Genomic DNA, 18659 nt, shown 5'->3' with positions numbered 1-18659 from the left:
GCAGCGAGTTGAGCTATTAAACTTATGCTGACAGTGATGCATTTAATTTGAGACAGCCACTTACTTCATCTTAACTCCAAACACCCTGGAGAACTTAACAGCTCCTGGCTGGTGAAAAACCTCCAGCATTTATCTCCCTCAGCTTTTCATCCCTGAGTTCTGTGCTGATGCCTGTCACCATAGTTATCTGCATGGAGCTTGCTGATGCATTTTTGTGCTGATTTATTACCAGTCTTCATTAATACTGTACTTCCAAAGGAGGGATTTCAGTGCCCTTCTCTGTCTGCATGTATTTGCAGTATTTGGCTTATCAAGTATTCTGGAACCCATCCTTTTCAGGGGAGGGGAACTGCGGTTTCTGCAGTGGCACTTTAAATGTGGAGTTAATCTAAGTAAATTAGGAGCAGTTTATGCTCTGACTTGCATGCTGGGTTTGGTGTGCTAAGGATTTGAGTGCTGGTTGGGTGAGTCATAAATCAACCTCCCATTATGACAGCTGCAGCCTGAATGGGGGAAAATAAGAATAATGGAATGTGTAAGTTCCAGGCTAAAATGTTTAATTGCAATAAACAAATGTTTGAAGAACATTTAGGTGAAATATACTCCTGAGATGTATTACAGTTCCCGTGTTTGCAGTCACATCCTCAGGAAAACTGTTGCACAGGCACAGAAGGGAGTCAGCAGCCTGCTGAGCCGTGGTTCAGATGAGGGCTGGAGATGCTTTCTCCCTTGCCAGACCGATGTCCTTAGCAGGTACCAGAGGGACTGTTTTTGGAGCCTGCTGCTGGCATCTCTGACAGCCTTGCAGTGCTAAGACCCAGCAGAAGTGTTGATCTGCAGTAAAAGAGAGCTGACAAATGGAAAGGTCTCCTGTTGAAATCCCACAGTAGGTACCTTCCTTGTACCTTATTGCAGGTTGCTGAATAGAAAATGGCTGCTTCTCATCTGAGCTAGCAGAGTCTTCTCGTGTGTGACAGCACATTGTGTGGGTAACCCCAAGAGCTTCAGAGTTTATGCCATAACCCACACAGAGTACTGCTGGCACCCAGCACAGTAACTTTTGGAGTGGATTTAAAAGCATTTCTGCACCAGCAACCTCAAGTGGAGGCTTGCCTGCCAACCAGAGCATCAGAGGGAGTTGCAGGAGTCCTTGGAGCCAGTGGCTCAAATCCCTGAAAGATCACTAAGCCCTTCATCTTTTTTAAGAGATCATTGAAAAGTGGCCCCTCTGAGATCCCTGCCACTGACTTGTAGAGTTCACATTAAGGTGACTTCTGTGAGTAGGGTCTTGTTGAGTCCCTCTAGGTTTCCCAGCCCAAGACAAAGGGGGGAATGGCTTTCTGCAGCCTCAGGTCCTCATATTGCCATAATAAGGAGCGTTCTGTGAATTACAAGAATCAAGGCTGTGGCAGACTGCCTTCCATAGTGGAGTTGCAGCTGGAAGTCAGTGTTGTGCCCTATTCTTTGGGCTTCCAGAGCTCAGGGTTTGGATCAGATTGAGCTACCCTACAACAGTGATAAGAGTGTAGAGTTTCTGTCTCGGGTTTGTACCACTGCTTTCTGATGGGAATAAGCAAGAGTTAGTGCCCTCACTGGGGGTTTGCTAAATACTGCATAACCTCATAGCTCCTCTCTGCATTAAGGGGAGTTGTTCTGCTTGCGTGTTCTCCATTTTCCACTTAAGGGGGTGAGTTCCTTATTCACCTTAAATAGGAGAACTAAAAGAAAAGGTCATTAAAGAGCCAGTGATATTTCTGTCAATGCTCTTGCTGTTTTCCCCATAGCACACAGCAAATACCTTCAGCAATGCCTGCAGTTTGAGAGTGAGGGATGTGACTCTGCAGAGCAGCTGATTTGGACGCAATTCCCTGGCCTTTAGTGAGTGTGTCCCTGGAGATCAAACAAAAGTACGTGTGAGCACCCTGCAACTATCATGTCCTTGGCAAGCCCCAGGAGAGGGACAATCACACTGTAGCTGCACAATAAGGCAGGAAACACAGCAGAGCTCATGGTGAACTGAGATGACTTTAAGGCTCAGCGACAGAACAGCTGAAGTGAATAATGGCAGCATCACATTACCATTTAAGTAGAGGCAAGAAGATTAGCAGTCAGATCATGATTTAGTTAGCCTCAGCTGTGTCAAAGGGCTCAGAAAGTTAAAAGCAGGACAGGCAGAAGTGGTGAATTTGGCCTGTGGAAAAGAGAGCAAGCAGGATGCCCTTCAGAGGATGTGCAGTGAGTTGCTCTAAGAAGGATCATTAGGTGAGAACTGTGCCCTCACCATAGGGAAAGTGCCTAGTCTGGCAGATGCTGCAGACGAGGAAGAGAGTCATGGTTTAGCTTTTGCTCTGTGTTACTGTTACTGGTCTGTTCTGCACTGTGACTGTGTCCCTTGTGGATGGTTCCTGGGCATGATCTTCCCTTGCGTCTTCTGGAATCACCACATTTGAAGGATTTGAGCTTACTGCATCTACAAAAGGAGCGGAGCGGATCCCCTGAGTTTTCTCCAGCACTTTCCAGCCCTCAACAGCTGTGTATGAGCAACCAGAACAGGCTCTTTAAATTAAGCATCCTAAAGTATAGCAGCATTGCTTATAAAATAGGGGTAAAAATGTCTCCTTGCCTATTGCATGGGAAACCTAGTAGCGTAGAGTCTGCACTGGGAGTAAAAAATGCATGGAAATCTCTTCTGTTTAGTCAGTACTTTGGGATCAAGGCAGCAATAAATCTTTCTTAAATCCATTCTGAAGTATTTGACTTTGTGTTTAGGGAAATACTAAGTTTTTGTTGAAGTCTTGTCCACATTAGTTTAGTTCCATTTCTGCAGGGAAAGTGCTCCGACAGCAAAACAGAAGTGTGTACAGAGGAGCCTGAGTGGGAGCAATAGGTTTATCCCAAGTGTATTATGCAGTATTGCTCCTTTAAAAGGAAGAGGATTTGAGACCCCCTTGCCACACAGGGTTGAGGTTAGAGGGTAGGTTTAAGGTTGATTTGTGGTAAATTCTGTGAATTATAGAACAAAAATGCTCATGGAAGAGTTTTTCTTATCTGTGCTGCATTTTTTTCTTTCACTTTTTATGATTTGCTTCTTTCTCTTATTGATTATAGCCTGGAGCAATATCATTGAGGAAAGTTTAGGCAAATAAATGTATCAAGGTTGTGGTGTTTTATTTTATTTCCCCCCCCAGTGCTTGAATAAGCACTGTTAATATTGCTTGCTGGGAAGGGTGCTTCTCTTTTTTTATTGCAAAACTGAAAAGTTCTCCGTCTATTTCATTGCCTTTCTACTTCCTGTTCTGACTTATCAGGGTGTCCCACCATCCTTAATTACCAAGGAGACCTACTGGTTTTGAGGTTTTTTTCTATAAACTGAGGTTTTCAGCACTATTGCTGCAGTATAAGGGATAGCAATGCTGGAAGACTGTGATAAAATTGCTCTGTAGATGGAAAGAATTGATGTTAAAATACATGATATGACAAAAGTAGGTCTCTTAAAAGTCATGTGCAGAGTTTTGCCTCTGGGCTAGCAGGAAAATTCCTTTCCAGTGATTATACAGTTCTGTGTTCAGGTAGTAATTCTGTAATGAGTGAGAAAGATGGGTAAATCATTGTTCTGTATTAAAGTTGCCTTCACCTAAAATTTTGTCTATAGGCCTCCTAGCCACGCTGCTTGCTGTATGAATGACAAATCCCAGTATCTCACTTTATGCCCAGACATAAGAGGTTCCCTGGTGGGAAGCAGCTACTCTGCCAGCTGTTTGTCACCTGCCTACCTGTTTGTGTTTGAGCTGGTCTCTTTGCAGTCACTGGAGAGATGCAGGTGGTTTTGGTACCCTATGGATTTGGCCTGACTTGCCTGTTGTTTTTTGGGATGCAAAGAGAGCCCAGTTCAGGTGTAGAGATGCCTGTCCTATGTGAGACAAGTCACCTACAGCCCAGGCAACTCCCCAGCCCTCTTTGGGTTAGAGCAGGGAACTCAGTGTTGGTTGTGCACCTCTCTGCATTACTTTGGTGTTTAATTCAGGTGGGTACCCAAAAGTGCAGCTGCTCACCAGTGTTTCTCTCCTGTGGCAAGTGACCCAAAGAAATGCAGAAACTGGGTAAGGAGAGATCTCTGTGTCTCCGAAGTGCTTTCTGATCCTTTGGTGGCTGGAAGAGGCATTTGTCTTCTGGTGCTACAGGGCATCCTAAATGAGTCTGGCTGGGGATGCTCCTGCAGAAGAGGATCTGTGCAGTGAGGAGACACAGGAGCTCTGCTGCTGTCAGACTGCCTTGGTTGGGTGCTGTTCTGATAAACTCTAAAAATTACATAACACTCCTAATAATGAGCCGATTTGGTCAATGTTTTACTTGATAGGCTGTTCAGTAAAAGTGACAGAGATTTTCATGTTGTTCTAAAATGATTTGCATGATTGAAGTGTAGTTTGCGCTCCAAAGGAGGAAAGGGCCTTCTATCCTGTAGCTAAATTGTCTTCCCAAGAAAAGAGACAAGGTCAGGGTTATCTTATATCTCCACTCCTCTTATACTTGAGGTGCTTTAAGACAAGACCTTCCCCCTTCCCCAGCACATCAGAAAGATGCAGCAGCATCTTTTAAATCTCTCCTTCTGGGATCTCTTCCATTTTGTGCAAAATATTTAAACATTAAAATTTAACTAGCGAGTAAAATTGAGGCTAAGATTCATTCAGGGACTCAAATGTAGGTGTCTCGTAACGTAAGAGTGCCTATTAGTTCCTTTACTATTGTGGTATTAGATAACAGGGACGAAGGGGACAGGCTCGAGGAGGGTGATGCAGTCATCTGTGCCTGAGAATACAGCTTTTCATATCCTCTAGCTTTGATGTGCTTTTCTAATGAAAAGCAAGTTAAATCAAGCTGCTGCATTCAACAAAATAGGTAATTCATTTAGGTAAGAAGAGAGCAAAACACTTAGCTCAATCTGAGTGTTAATTTGACATATACTGGCTTGACCAGGTAGCTTTTAGTAGATGGCCAGTACAATTGTACTTATTTACTGTTCCAGAGTTGAGTCTTGCTGGGAGAAAGCCTGCCTTCAGTACTCATTGCACTAAAATCACTTTTTTTAAGGCAGCATAGAAACCTGCTGACACTGATTTATAACTATGAAATAGTTCATAGCTTTTGTAACTATGAAATAGTACCTGACTCTCCCCCGGCTGGTGGAGGAGTTTTCTAAGCTGAAATCCTTTGCACCTGCAGCTTGTCAGCATCCGAGGAGGTCCTGCTGCCGTGGAGGATTTGTGAGTGCAGGAGAGCAGGCTGAGGGTTCCCTCCGAGGGGAGCTGTACAGCAAGACAGGGGCTCCTAATGGAAACACTTAACACACAACGTGACCGCAGTTATATAACGACTATGGCTTATTAAACAGCCTCACTGGAGGCATGAAAGGCAGGAGGCTGGGGAGATTTTGGTATGCTACGCTGGACTTTTTCCTGTCCATTGAGCCAGCAATAACTAGGTCTTATTTATTTACTTTTGGTGGGTGGTCACATAAAACCACAACCTCCTGTCGCACAAGGAGGATCTCTGTCATCCCAGTGTGTGTCTGCTTACATGTAGCCAGCTCACTTCCTTTCCAGCAGCAATGCCTGTGACAAATTTTAAGACTAGAATGATTACAATTGAATTTATTTTTGACCGCTTAATTTGTGTTTGATAGGTAGGATGGCAGGGAGACAGGTGGTAAAGCTGCACACCTCTGTCATGTGAAGTTTAAGTTGTTTCTGCTTTTTTTGTGCTTTCCTTTTCAGCAGGAGGGTATAAGATATTGCAGAGTTAATAGGGAAACCCCTAGCCAGGACATGGGTGACTCATGGTACACAGGGTCTGGGAAAGGACCCTGCTAGAGACAAAGATTCTCATCTACCAGGGTGTGGGGCACTCGGTTTCAAAGGGAGGACACGCAGGATTTTAAAACAGAGGTGTTTTAAGGTGCCCATAAATGCTTCATAGGTCAGTTTTGGAGGTGTCTTGCATCTGTTCTTTTTGTAATTTTGCTTCTAGAGTCCCACACAGTTGGACTCATGCAGCCTTATTTGACACTCTGTTACTCTGGGTTTAATTATACCACTATGATACCAGTAATTTAAATGGATTTTCATTGGCATAAAACTGGGACTGCATGATAGTGAATCAACCCTACAGAAAGCAGGGTAGTTGGCTTCACAGGCAGAATAAGAAACAACGGGCACATTCTTTGCAACACTGCTAGGAAATACTCTTCTGAATAAGTGGCATATCCAGAATACATAAACTGTCTAAAGACAGTTCGGTAAGTAACTTTGTGATGTACCATAATCTGTTTCTGCTGCACCAACTATGCATTATGTTTTACCTGCGCATCTGATCTCAATTTTATTTGCCGGTACATCTGTGTGTATACATGAATATTTTACATCCATACTTGAAAGGAATCACAGAAGGCTGTCTTACCTGCCAAACACTTTACATTTACTCATGGCTTAATGGGGGAAAAGCAAGTGGGGTCTTGTGCTACTTGGTATATCTAATAATAATAATTATTATTATTTTGCAGAACCCCAGCTGAAAGGAATTGTGACAAGGTTATTCAGCCAGCAGGAATACTTCCTGCAGATGCACCCAGATGGTACAATTGATGGGACCAAGGACGAAAACAGTGACTACAGTAAGAAAAATTAGCCTGTTTTGCAATCCAATTACAATCAAATGCATCACCTAGTGGATCTCACTTGTGCAGCTTCATTTTTGAAAAGACTGAATTAGGAGGAAGACAGCTGTTTTCTGCACATTTTTTCCTATCTATCCTTCCCCTTTAAATCTTGCCTGTATAATTTCATATGTTTCCTCTCCGATCTTCTTCCCTCCTGCCCCGAATCTGTAACTGCCATCTGGGTGGGGTGGAGAATAAAACCCATGATTTGAATGGCTGCCAGAAGAGAAAGGAGATTATATTTATACACATGCCACGTGGGTAAAGGATACGGGGAATTCTCTCTCCAAGGAGAAGAGGAGAAAATTGTTTTCACTATTTTATCCTCAAAAATTCAGCAAGCATCAGGAATTTCTGGGCTGGAGAAAAGCAGCTGTTCACTGAAGCCTCATGCTTTGAGGCTGGTGTAAAGGCTGAGGGTATTGAATGACCTTGTGAAAGGAGGTCATCTTCCAAAACCCTATTCAAAGGGGTTGGGTTCGTGCTGTCCAGCAAAAGCGGAGTCACACAGGTTTAAAAACTATGCTCACATCCAGGAGCCATATTGGTTTAAATACATGCAAAGCAGTAGTCAATCTTCCTTTTGCAAAAGAAGTTATTTAGTCAATACCAAAACTCCTCAAAAGGTTAAAAAAGGTGTAGAGTATTTTCTGCAGCATCTGTGCATTTCATAGACATCAGATTGATGCTTCTGAGTGGGCAGTTAAGCTCTAAGCCTTGTTGCCCCAAATTGCATCAACAGAGGAGGACTCAATTCTTGTGTTATTTTATCTTGTGTTGGTTTGAATCTTCCTGTACCACTACTGAAGGATATCTAACATGGCCAGCATGGAAGGTGTCTTCCCAGTCATTACTAGAGATGAACAAAAGTTCGTCTGTGTGGTAGGATTGTTGGAAGCACACTTTATGTACTTAGTGAAAGGAGGAGCTGGCTGAATTTGGGGACAAATCTTACTCTGATTCAAAGAAGCTCCTAGTTGGATCGAAAGCAGCATTTATTTCTCCAGTAAGACAGGGCCTGGGCTACAGGTGAGGGTTGTCTGTAGGGGTGCAACACGTGTAGCACGGCACTGACATTGTGCTTTGAATGTGCCCTTGGACAAGGGTGCAAGGTGGCTGCAAGGGGCTTCTTGCCCCATCCCCAAGAAGCTGGCAGAGTGCTGTAGCAGGACCACTGTCTGTGGTGGGACTGCCCTGCTGCAGCCAGCCCAGGGCTGGGGTTCCATGCGTGAGAGGGGCTTTGGGCAGATGGTGACTGAAATTGCAGATCGCTAGAAAGCCCTTGTGGAATGGCCCAAGAGGCTGCATCCGACAGAAACTTGGCCTGTAGCATATGCAAGTGTCAGGTTTTAGTCCTTTTTCATATGCTGGTGTTGAACAAATTAAATACTGAGAATTGCAATGACACAACTTCTAATTTATGTGGAGGCAGGAGAATCTGTCGGCCTCCACACACACACGTTTACTCTGAGGAACTGAGCAGGTCTCCTCCTACAAGAAGAGTCTGGCCTTGTGATACTCTCAGGCAGACACCAAAACATGGGGTTGGTTCAGTGGGCTTTAGTGGGTGAGTAATGACCCAGTGTTGGGTTGTATTAGCTGCTTTTTCCTAAAGAAAGATGACATAGGGTGTTTTTGAGCTGCAGAAAATCCCATTGGAGGCCTATTTGTCAAAAACATGGGAAGATATGCGAGAGATGGCAGGGATTCATTACCCTCATCTATCAGGGAGGACTGAACAACAAAGTAATGGGCTTAAATGGGGGCAGAGATGAATTTAGGTAAACAGCTGAGGAGAATAAAGTGTAAGAGCAGTTCTGCAATATTTCAGGCTGACAGGGGAGGTGAGGGAAGCTGCTGCTGGCTGCATCTCAGTGGGTGCAGGGGAACCTCCTGAGTTCCCATGGCTGAGGTTGGACCCCAATTGCCCAAACAGCACTGATTTATATATGCCACCAGAAATGTTAGAGATTAGTTTGGCAAGGTGCCGAGTACCTGAGGGCCACTTCTACCCACTCTTCTTACTTGGAGATAGATGGACTGAAGTGCACTTTTAGAGTGTAAATTTATCTGGTGAGATGGCAGCCCTTCCTCAGCAGCTTGGTGGGACAGGAGGCATCTTGCTGAAATGTGCCAAGCCACTGGCTCAAAGTCATGGACTATGTTGGCGAAGTTCAGACAAGTTTTTGGGAGAAGGTCGAAGCCAAAGAATTCCCCATCCCCTGATCTGAGGGCATCTCAAAAGAGGAAAAGAATCCAACCTGATAATATTTGGCTTCTAAAACTGAAATTAAGACTCTGCTTTATTCAACTTTCTAAAACTTTTTGCCACATGCTCTCCTTCATAAATCTTCAGTTTGAATGAACATTTTATAATATATGAAAGTTCCAGTTAGAGCTTTAAAACAAAATAATTTTTCACTTTGTAAGAGCCAAAATAAAGCAGACTGAGTTTTTTCTTTTCTGTTCCTCCAAACATCTCCATTTTTGACCAGAAGAAAGTCAAAACCTGTTTGTCTAAGTGAACATCCTACAGATCTACTTCTCTGCTCTTTTCTGTTTTAAAATACTTCTCAAGAAGAGTCCTGACCAGCCAGGGAAAAGTCCATGCAAGAGCAAAACTCATCAAAGACTAGATAAATATTTCCCTACCCCTGGAGAGGGGCTGGTTAACTTGCATCCACTGGCAGAGAAGGGTGCTCTTGATGTCCACAGCACAGTCCTTTCCACCCTGGATGACCATCTATTCTACATGCAGAAGTCATCTTAGCACAATTAAATAGCTGGTGAACACCGTGTTCCATGCATTGTTTTGTGTTCTGTATCCACACACTGATTATTTAAATTAGCATTATGAAAGGAAGTATAATTTTCATGGAATACATTAGGTTGGTTTACTCTGGCAGAATAAACGTTCAGAATGAAACGCGACGTGTCCCTCAGATACGTCTGCAATTAAAAGTTCTAATAAAAACCCAGTTATTTATACAAGATGAACTGCTAATATTTAAGCAATTTTTAAATTAATTATCTGGTGCCCATTTTATGTGTGTTCTCGAAGCTGATGGCATTTATTTTCCACCTCCTCTCACTTAAAGGAAAAAAAAGCCACAACAACTAGGAGCCAGGTTCTAATGGCATTTGAATGGGCATCCAGCCAGCTTCCTCTGAACCAGCACTTGGGACATCTGTTCCTTCTATCATGCCGTTAAAGGCTCGCCATCTTAGTGTGAGCAAGGAGACACATTCTCTGGCTACTGGCATTGGGATATATGAAGGATTTTCTTTTAATTGGAATGCAATTTCATGGTGTGTGAATCCCCTGTTTGCATTCTTAGTAATGTCATGTGTGAACCTGAACTTAGGGCAGTACCTTTTCCTTCCAGCTCCAGTGATCTCAAATGGTCTTTCAGGGCTGACTCCCACTGTTAGTGGTTGCATTCTTTGTTGCTCTTTCCTGGGCTGAGCCCCTTCGTGAGAGAAATTGGACTTCTTTGTTTGTTGTGCTGAACATCTGAAAATCCTTGGCAAATGGACAGTGCATAAAGGATGGGTGAACTGTACTGACCTGGTGGAAACAGCTCAGCATATCTAGGGTATTGCTTGGGGCTTTCCAGCCAGAAACACAAAAAGATTAAGGAGGATTCTGTTCCACCATCCTCCTTGGACCACACCTTGTATATGGCACATCTTTCCTTACTCTTCTATTTCTCTGATTAAGTTAGTCCAGACCCATAGTGAAATATGCATCCAGATTTTAGGTGATAAATTACCATAATGTAACAGTGACAATGTACTCATGGGTGTAGGACTGGAGGGTGCTAAAAGTAGTATCATCAATAACCAGGGTCAGGTGTAAATTTACTGATGGTTGAAAATGGGAAGACGTAATGAAGGAAAAGGGGCATGAATACTCAACATCTTAATTTTTCTCTCTTCTGCCCATGAAGTAAAAGAGCATGTCCGTTCCATGAAGCTGCAGATGGCATAGAAAATGTGCCATTGTTAATTTTTTTCTCTTTTTCACATCAACACACCGTGTCCAGTTCTGTTCTACCACAGCTAGTCCTTGTCCACATCTCCAAATCTGCTGTTTCAAATTAATCAGACTTTTTTTCCTCACAGAAAGTGAGACATCTTGCTTTTGAGATTGGTAGAGGGGTTTTCCCATACACACTCTTATATTCTTACAATAAACCATATAAGCTTTTAAATCTGTTATAAAGCAAGATGAAATATTCATTTGGAAGCATGAAAACAAAGATGTTTCTAGATTTGAGTGCAGCCCTGAAAATTTACAAAATCTTGACCCAAACTGATGGTTTTTAATAGAGGAAGACATTTGCTTCCTAAAATTTTTTGGCTGCCAGTTACCTATGTCAGTTTTGTGTCCTCATGCTTGCCTACCCACTTGCTCCCCTGCTCTGCAGTGTTCTTGCAGGAAGTGCTTTGCCATGATTGTGAGTGCAGCGGGGTCCCTGGGAGCTTGGGAACTGGCAACGGTCTTCCTGCTTTAACACAGCAAAACTGGATTGTTCCTGTGCTCCTTTACATGTATAGGTGGAAGGGGAGATTTGCAAACATGTGGGTGCTTCCAAGTGGAACTTCTCACCTCCTAAATCTGGGTATTGCCACCTTGCTGCCTAATGAATGCTTTGAGTGGTCTGTCACAGGTTTTCCATGCAAGACAAATTGGCTGTAGGGAATGAATGATGATGCCCATTTTGTTTCATTATTAGCAGTAATATGCTCCATTTTTCAGTAGGAGGAAAATATAGGAAAGGGGAATTGTTTATAGACTTGTTAATTGCAAAAGGTTTTAGACCTTCATGGTAGGGAGAAAGGGAGAGGTAACACTTGAGTAGTTACACTGGGGTGTGTTTGTCGTGTCTGGGGACAGTATCAGAGTAGCATTGTCCTTGACTCCAGTTGATCATGGATGAATACCCAGGCTAGACTGCATTTGCCATATGCATCTGTTGACATTCTCCCATGAAATCACAAATGTGGGCACTGGCTTTAGTAAGACTTCAGCACATGCTTTGATGTTTTACTGAATATGGTGCTTAAAAGCACAAAAAGGGGCTGAGAGTAGGGTTTTTTTTTCACTAGGCTTGAGGTGCCTCCCTTTTAGGCAGCTCACCGGGGGGAGTCATCCAGTCTTCTGTGGGAATTGAGGAAGAAATGGTATTCATGTGAAACTGGAATTCATGAATCCCCTTTTGGAGACAACCCTGACAACAGCTCAGCCAAGACATCTGGTAGATATCTGGAGCAAAGTGGCTTTGTCTCCTGGGCTTTTTTCAGGTTTTACTTCTGAAAAGTTATCCATCGCTGACCTTTAAGCAAATCCACCAAATATTTAGGTCAAATGTAACCTTTTCCATTACATTTCACGTACACTTTGGGTTATGCTTTTTCTCTTAGAAATCATGTGAATCCTGGAACTTTGGTTTAGACTTTGTAGTCTGAAACCCTGGCTGCAAGCAGAGAACCAAGCCATGGTGTCAGGGATTTTTTGTTCTTTTTTTTTGACTCCCTCCTATTTCCTTGTTGAATATAAATGTTCTGGAGTTTTTCTCTTTGGAAAGGAATTCAAACACACTTCTGTGTTCTCTCCTCTGCAGTAATTCACACTGTACATGAGGTAGGTTCTTGGGAAGCATCCTATAGGTGAGATAAATCCATGCATTACCTGGCACGTGCACATTGAACCAGTCTTTTCAGGTCGTGAGTTTAATGTTGAGCTTAACTCAGTTTCCTCCTGCCGTATCAGGAATAACACTAGCCTGGCCTGTGAACCTCTAGCATTTTGGATAGGCCATTTCAGCACAAACTGCTTTATCCTGATGTTAAATCATCAGTGGTCCATCTCCCAGGGAAGGAGAGGCTGTGAGATGGCACAGTGAGAAGGAGGAGTTTTTCCCACAACTGCCTTCTCATGAAGACTTTTGTACTGTGCTTGCTCCAGTGTGATGTGTCAGACATAAAACTTTGTAAATGATGTATAAAATCCATCAGCTAGAGGATGATGTCCTTAACAGTCAGCTGGAGAGTAGGAATGCTTCACTGCATGCTCTGTCACTCAGCCTTTCCTCTGCACTCTGCCCATTCACAGATCTCCCTTGGGCTCATTTGAACACCCCAAAACCCTTGAGAAGTTTTAAGCAGGCTTTTGCAAATGAGTGTGTTAAAGAGCTTGAGAAATGCTTCATGAACATGTCAGGGGCAGTCTGACCTCATGACTATGGAACCAGAAAAAATATTCTTTTTTCAGGGTGGTTGTGTGGGAAGAGATGTTGAGTGAAGTATTTCCATTATGTTCGGGCTTGTTTCTGCCTGACCCTGTGCCTGTCCTTCCATATCTTGAGCTTCCTGGGACAAGGTCTAGTTAGCTCTTTTTAAGCTGAAACACAAGGGGTCCTACCACATCTAAATAGTCTTGTCCTATAAATCTCAGTGGAAACAAAGCCATGCTAATGCCTCAGTGCTCAGTCTATCAATGCTGACAGTCCTCTCCTCTTTGAGTCCATGCTGTTAGAAATGTAGCAAAAGCCTGACAGTACATTAATGTATATATTCATGGGAAGGGTCTTTCAACGAGATACAGGATCTATTGGATGTGAGCCAAACAATGAAGAAATTAATTGTGAGGAAGTGGTTGCAATGCTTTAATCAATAAGACTGCAGTAAAATTGAATGTTGAAATAACTTGTCCTCTTCTATCCTGTTCAGGGCTACTCCTGAATAAGGAGCAGTGCTCAGGTCATGGACTAGAGCAGTATCTCTTCCTGAGTTTCTTCATTCCCTTGACAGCTGGGGCCACATGGGCAAACACACAGTCAAGTTAATTTGCAACCTTCTGGCCATGGTCACTGTCTGTGTACTCTTTTAGCATATGGCAAATGCAAGAAAGTGTGACTAGACTTACATGTATTTCAGGGTGAACTAAACTAAATTGTACTGTTGCGTTTGCCACAGGCAAAGTCATGTGTATGTGCAGTACCCAGGTCAGCTGGCTTTTGGAAAGCCATCGAGATGCACTAGCTTGGGAACATGTATAAGCCCTTGGCATTGCAAAGGCAGTGATCAGACAGACTGATGGGTGTGTTAAGGCATTTGAGAGGCAGCCAAATTCAGTACTTTTAAAAATTCCTTTCACCATCAGCACTGTGGCTGCAGTCCTTTCCTGTAGCTGGAAGCAGGATGTTTGATTCTAGTTCAGTCTCTTTTGTGAAGAGTCAGGAGTGGGGTGGGCTGGGCCTGGGGCAAAAGCAGCAGTGGTCATGCAGGGTGATATCTCCATATAATTTGCTTTTCTTTTCCTTCCACAGCCCTTTTCAATCTAATTCCTGTGGGTCTTCGCGTGGTGGCAATCCAAGGGGTGAAGGCAGGTCTGTACGTTGCCATGAACGCTGAGGGATATCTCTACAGCTCAGTAAGTACTTTGCTTTGCTGGGGTCCTGGAGTGGTTTGGTTTTGTGGGCAGGAGGAAGCAGGCTGTGCTGGCACTTGCAGCTTTTTCTGAAAACGGTCACGTATCACCGAACCTTTAAAAGCAGGAGCGGGGGGAGCTGCTGCAAGGCCATGCAATATTCACTTTAAAGTGTCTCCATGGAGATTCGTGGCAATATTTCCTGACCTGTGAAGATACACTTTGTGTTCCTTTGAGTACGTACTTAATGTAGGTCATGTTGTAGAGGAGATGGTGTAGAGTTGGCTGGTTATATTCTGATTTCGCATATGTGAAATGGCATGGACTCAGTGGGATTGCTTCTGAGTTGCACTCAGATAACCGATCATAAGTGGTGCCCCAATGGTTCATGCTCTCTTTTTGACTGCAATGTAAATCCACAGAAATACCCTGACTCCATTAAAATGGTTCTGGACTATTCTGTTGGCAGAATTTCCCTGTATTTGTGTGGTCTTTTTAATGCACGTAAAAGATAAGTGAGGCAATTTTTACCAACTAATTTCCTTATAACTTTCTTAGATGGCATGAAAGGGCATGAGGTTATTCATAAGATTCTCATTTGAAGTAAGTAATTGATTTTCACAGTGAATAATTGATTTGGTGATTTATTAAATATGGCAGCCCTTTGCCAGAATTTTTATGCTTCAAATAACTTTGCTCTAGTTCTATATAGTAAAAAGTGATAGTTAATAATACTTTTCTCATTTCCAGAGTTATGATAGCTTTACAGTGTATAGCCAAGATTTTAATCTCATCTGCCTTTGTGTAAATTTACAATGCAGAGATTCTGCTCTTGTCTAGGCATTTACTTCGCTTTAAAAGTGTATGTGAGCATGGAAATGGGACCACTGAAAGGACGGAAGTTTGAGTTGTTCTATGCAATTTTTCCTGACTTTTACCATCCATCTTTGTTCCTGGTCAGTTTTATACCACTCACGTGATTCGGACTTCCCCCTTTCCCCGAGGATGTAACAAAGCTCTGTCTCCCCATCAGCTCAGGGTAGGAAACGACCAGTGAATGTGTTAGTATGCCTGGCGAGATAGGTCTCGAAGCTGGCTGCTTGTCAAGAAGAGACAGAGAGATCAATCTGGATCTCTGTAGATGCCAGACGCTTCCTGTTCTTTCATAGCCCAGTAAACATAAATGACTGCTCCTAAATAAATTACATTGGTTTACTAACAATGAAAACTTCCTCTTTTTGTAAAGCTACCAGAGTCCTTAAGGTGATACCAAGTATGGTATGCATTGTGGATGCTTCCCTCTGGGCACATTGTCAAGGGGGTCAGGACTGATGCTTTGGCCAGTTTGTGCAGTGCAGGACATAGCTCTGGCCCCGCCGTAGAGTTCTGGCTCCTTGTACCACCAATGCCCTGTAAATGAGGACTGCAGGAAATCAGTGTGTGTCACAGAGCCACATCCAAGCTGTGGGTCTTCAGGTCAGCATTTTCTGAACAAATAGTGCAAGGGAGGGAAAGGTGTGGGTCTCGGGCAGAAGAGGGAAGAGAGACTTGGAAATGTAATTTTTGACATCTGAGAGATTAGAGATGATGCAGAGGAAAAGTATTTCTTGCTGGTAGTAGTGAGACGCAATATAAAGGATGGGAGGGGCATACCAAGAGATGATAAGCTGCAGGAGGACAATGTTGTCCAGGAAACACATCTGCTAGTCGTATCAACTCCTAAAAGGCACCAGATCATACATGTGTTCAGATGTACGTGGTTTAATGGGACCCTCTTATTTTCAATGAGTGTACTCCTCTTGAGTAATCAGGGAAGGCTGATGGGGAAGGATGCACCATGATGGCCACTGGTTAATGAAGTGAACCTCATTACATGCCACAGCTTGATGGCATTCAGATCTGTCTGAACTAATAAGAGTGAAACTATTCATTTCATCAACATGATCTAAGGTTTCATTTACAGTAAATGGATGATACTGGCCCATCTCTACTCCAGGGAGATGGAACTTTTTGAATACTTTTCTTGTGATGACTAGTGACTCTGTCTCTGTCTTAGAGCAGTAAATCAATGAATTCACTGTGCTTTGAAGCAGACCTTAGGGCAAGAAAAAAGAAATTTTGTGGATAAAGCCAGTTAGAGACAGGGAGTGTGGGTCAAGCCCATCATAACATTGAAGACAAGAGATGAGGAAACCAGGGTGCTTTAAAAGAACTGGGTATCTCTGAGAAGAGCTTGACCTGTTTGGGCAGTCTCTTTTGGATACTGTAACTTTTCTTATGGGGCCAGGATCCCAGTCCAAGCCAAACTTTGGCATAGCTGTATCAGTCTGGAAGACTGTGCAGAGGAATTGCTTTGGTAGGACTTGACATTCTTGTCCTCTGGGATGATCAGAGTCCCTGGCCATGCGGCCCATTCCAGGGGACACATCGTCCCTGTTCGTTGCTTAGCAGACCCTGAACTACACTTTGTTCTCTCTGTGCATGTACCTGTTTTTTTTCACTAGCCTTTTCTGAGGAGTTTCTGAAAAAATGGGTCAATATTCCCCATAAATATTGTTCACTCACACAGGTCCATTGATAAATGAACTTTTTTGTTGCTTGGCTGCTTTCCGTGCTGTATGTCCCAGGCCTAGCTCTGCAAAGGCTTCTTAGAACATGATCAAACCCAGGACTGGTTTCAGATAAAATTGTCCAGGGTAATGAGTTTTTTTTTGTTGTTGTTGTTTTGTTTTTGTTTGTTTGTTTGTTTGTTTTTCCCCTCCTCTTGAGCCCAGATTGATGCTGTAACTGAACGTGTTGTCACTATGGGATTTGTTTTGGTTTTGTTTTGTGGGGTTATTTTGGTGATATTTAATCTCTGTGTGACAGCTGAGGTCTTGGCTGACATCCTCTGCCCTGGATCAAACCAGAGGCTATTATCAGCCTGGTCTCGAAGATGGTTTGTGCCAGCTCCTTCTGAGTTTGGGCCAATGGGCTCTTGAATGAATGGGCTTAGAATAACCAGCCCTTGGAAAAAGTCTTCCTGGTGTTGATTAGCACAAAAGTAGGGCTGAGTGGAGTCCTCCAAAGCCAAGCTTGTCGAGATGGCACTTTGTAGAAACGTGCAGGACCTTTCGAGGGCTCGGCCACATTGGTACCTTCAGCAATGAGTTTCCTCATCCCTACCTCGTCTGTTCAGACAAGGATAGTGTAGGGTTGGGTTGCTGGTTTGAAGCCAACCATAGTTTCTTAGCCAGCTTCAGAGGCCTAAATGCATTAGATGATAAAGCTTCTTTACTTGGGAAGCAGCTGTTTGCGACTTGTGCATTTTTTACTTAAGCTAGATACCTGATTTTCCCCCCCCCCCCCCAGAAACTAGGTTATTGCCACCTCCGAGGTCTACATGGGAATTAGGTGCTTAGTAGACAAGAAAATCATGTCTTGGTTGAAGGCACCTGGCTTTAGGATGCAAAACACTGTCTTCATAGCAAGTTTGTGAAATCATTGGTGTGTTTCTATTTGATTTCCTATAATGTAGAGCAGCCGTAAATTCCCTGATGGTGCACAAGCACCTGTTCTGGGGAGGGACATGACTCTCCTGAGGATCCACTGTTAGCATTTTATGCCAAAGTATAAACACACAGAATGAATGAAGGGCAGTGAGTATTACTTGTAGTGCCTTACCCCATGGGAAGCTGCCACCAAAGTCTGGTTGTTGCACAGGAGAGGGAAACGCAGAATAAAGAGGTACGTCCTGCTCCAGTGAATTTACAGCCTAATCTTAATGGGAGAAGACACAGAACATGCTCTACTGTCTGTCTGCAGTTAATAGTTCCACCACCAAATTAATTCCCACTCCTGTATAACCTTCCTTTGTGAAGTTTTTCTCCTCGATGCCCAGCTTTCTTTCCATTATCCCTTCAACAACTCACAGAGGCATGGGAAAGGGAGTGCCTCTGAAGTGCTTTGCCTGAGAGGCAAACCTGGTTCTCCTGGAGCAGATCACCATCAAGGGGCTGTTGAGCCTCCCCAGGTCTGCCCAAGTATGCTGAAAGTGCAGCTCTCAATATGATGATATGTATAATTCAGTGGCATTGCAGCTGGGATTGGTTTTGCCCCAAGTGCAAAACACTTATCTTCTGAAATGTATTGCTCTCAGATATTCCTTGTTGTTTAACTCAGAGTTCTAATTATTTTTGAAATAGCAAATTGTGATACATAATTTATTGGAAAGACTGAGAAAACCCTAGCAGAGCTACAGAATACAGAGGAAAAAAAATGGGTCGCTTACGAGAGCTCACTATGGTTTTACAGTATAAACCTGTGAGTTTGAAATGCTGAAATTAGAGCCTGAATCACTTCAAAGATTCCTGCTAATAAGGGAATGATTATGCACAATAAAAAAAAAATCTAAGCAGCATTGAGAAAACCCAAGTCACGTTAAGAGCTCAGTGTGTCTTTGCATTTTCTTTTCCTCTCCTATTTTTCTGCTTTATCATTTTGCATAATAAACATGTCTTGCATAATGATAAA

General features: G+C 43.2%; 1 protein-coding gene across 5 annotated transcripts in view; it reads left to right on the top strand.

The window, feature by feature from the left end:
- The window catches only part of FGF12 (fibroblast growth factor 12), a 221578-nt gene that overhangs the window by 136848 nt on the left and 66071 nt on the right, over positions 1-18659 (top strand). For 3 of the 5 annotated variants that reach the window (XM_064666234.1, XM_064666236.1, XM_064666232.1), the window contains 2 exons: positions 6557-6667; positions 14047-14150. In XM_064666234.1, the coding sequence (XP_064522304.1) occupies positions 6557-6667; positions 14047-14150 (215 nt within the window). The remainder of the gene's footprint in view (positions 1-6556; positions 6668-14046; positions 14151-18659) is intronic. The other 2 variants (XM_064666235.1, XM_064666233.1) reach the window with 1 other exon arrangement.

Source organism: Pseudopipra pipra, chromosome 10, assembly GCF_036250125.1.
Source record: "Pseudopipra pipra isolate bDixPip1 chromosome 10, bDixPip1.hap1, whole genome shotgun sequence".
Lineage (NCBI taxonomy): Eukaryota > Metazoa > Chordata > Aves > Passeriformes > Pipridae > Pseudopipra > Pseudopipra pipra.
Note: the sequence above shows the minus strand (reverse complement) of the source record. Positions and strands in the feature narration are given on the sequence as shown.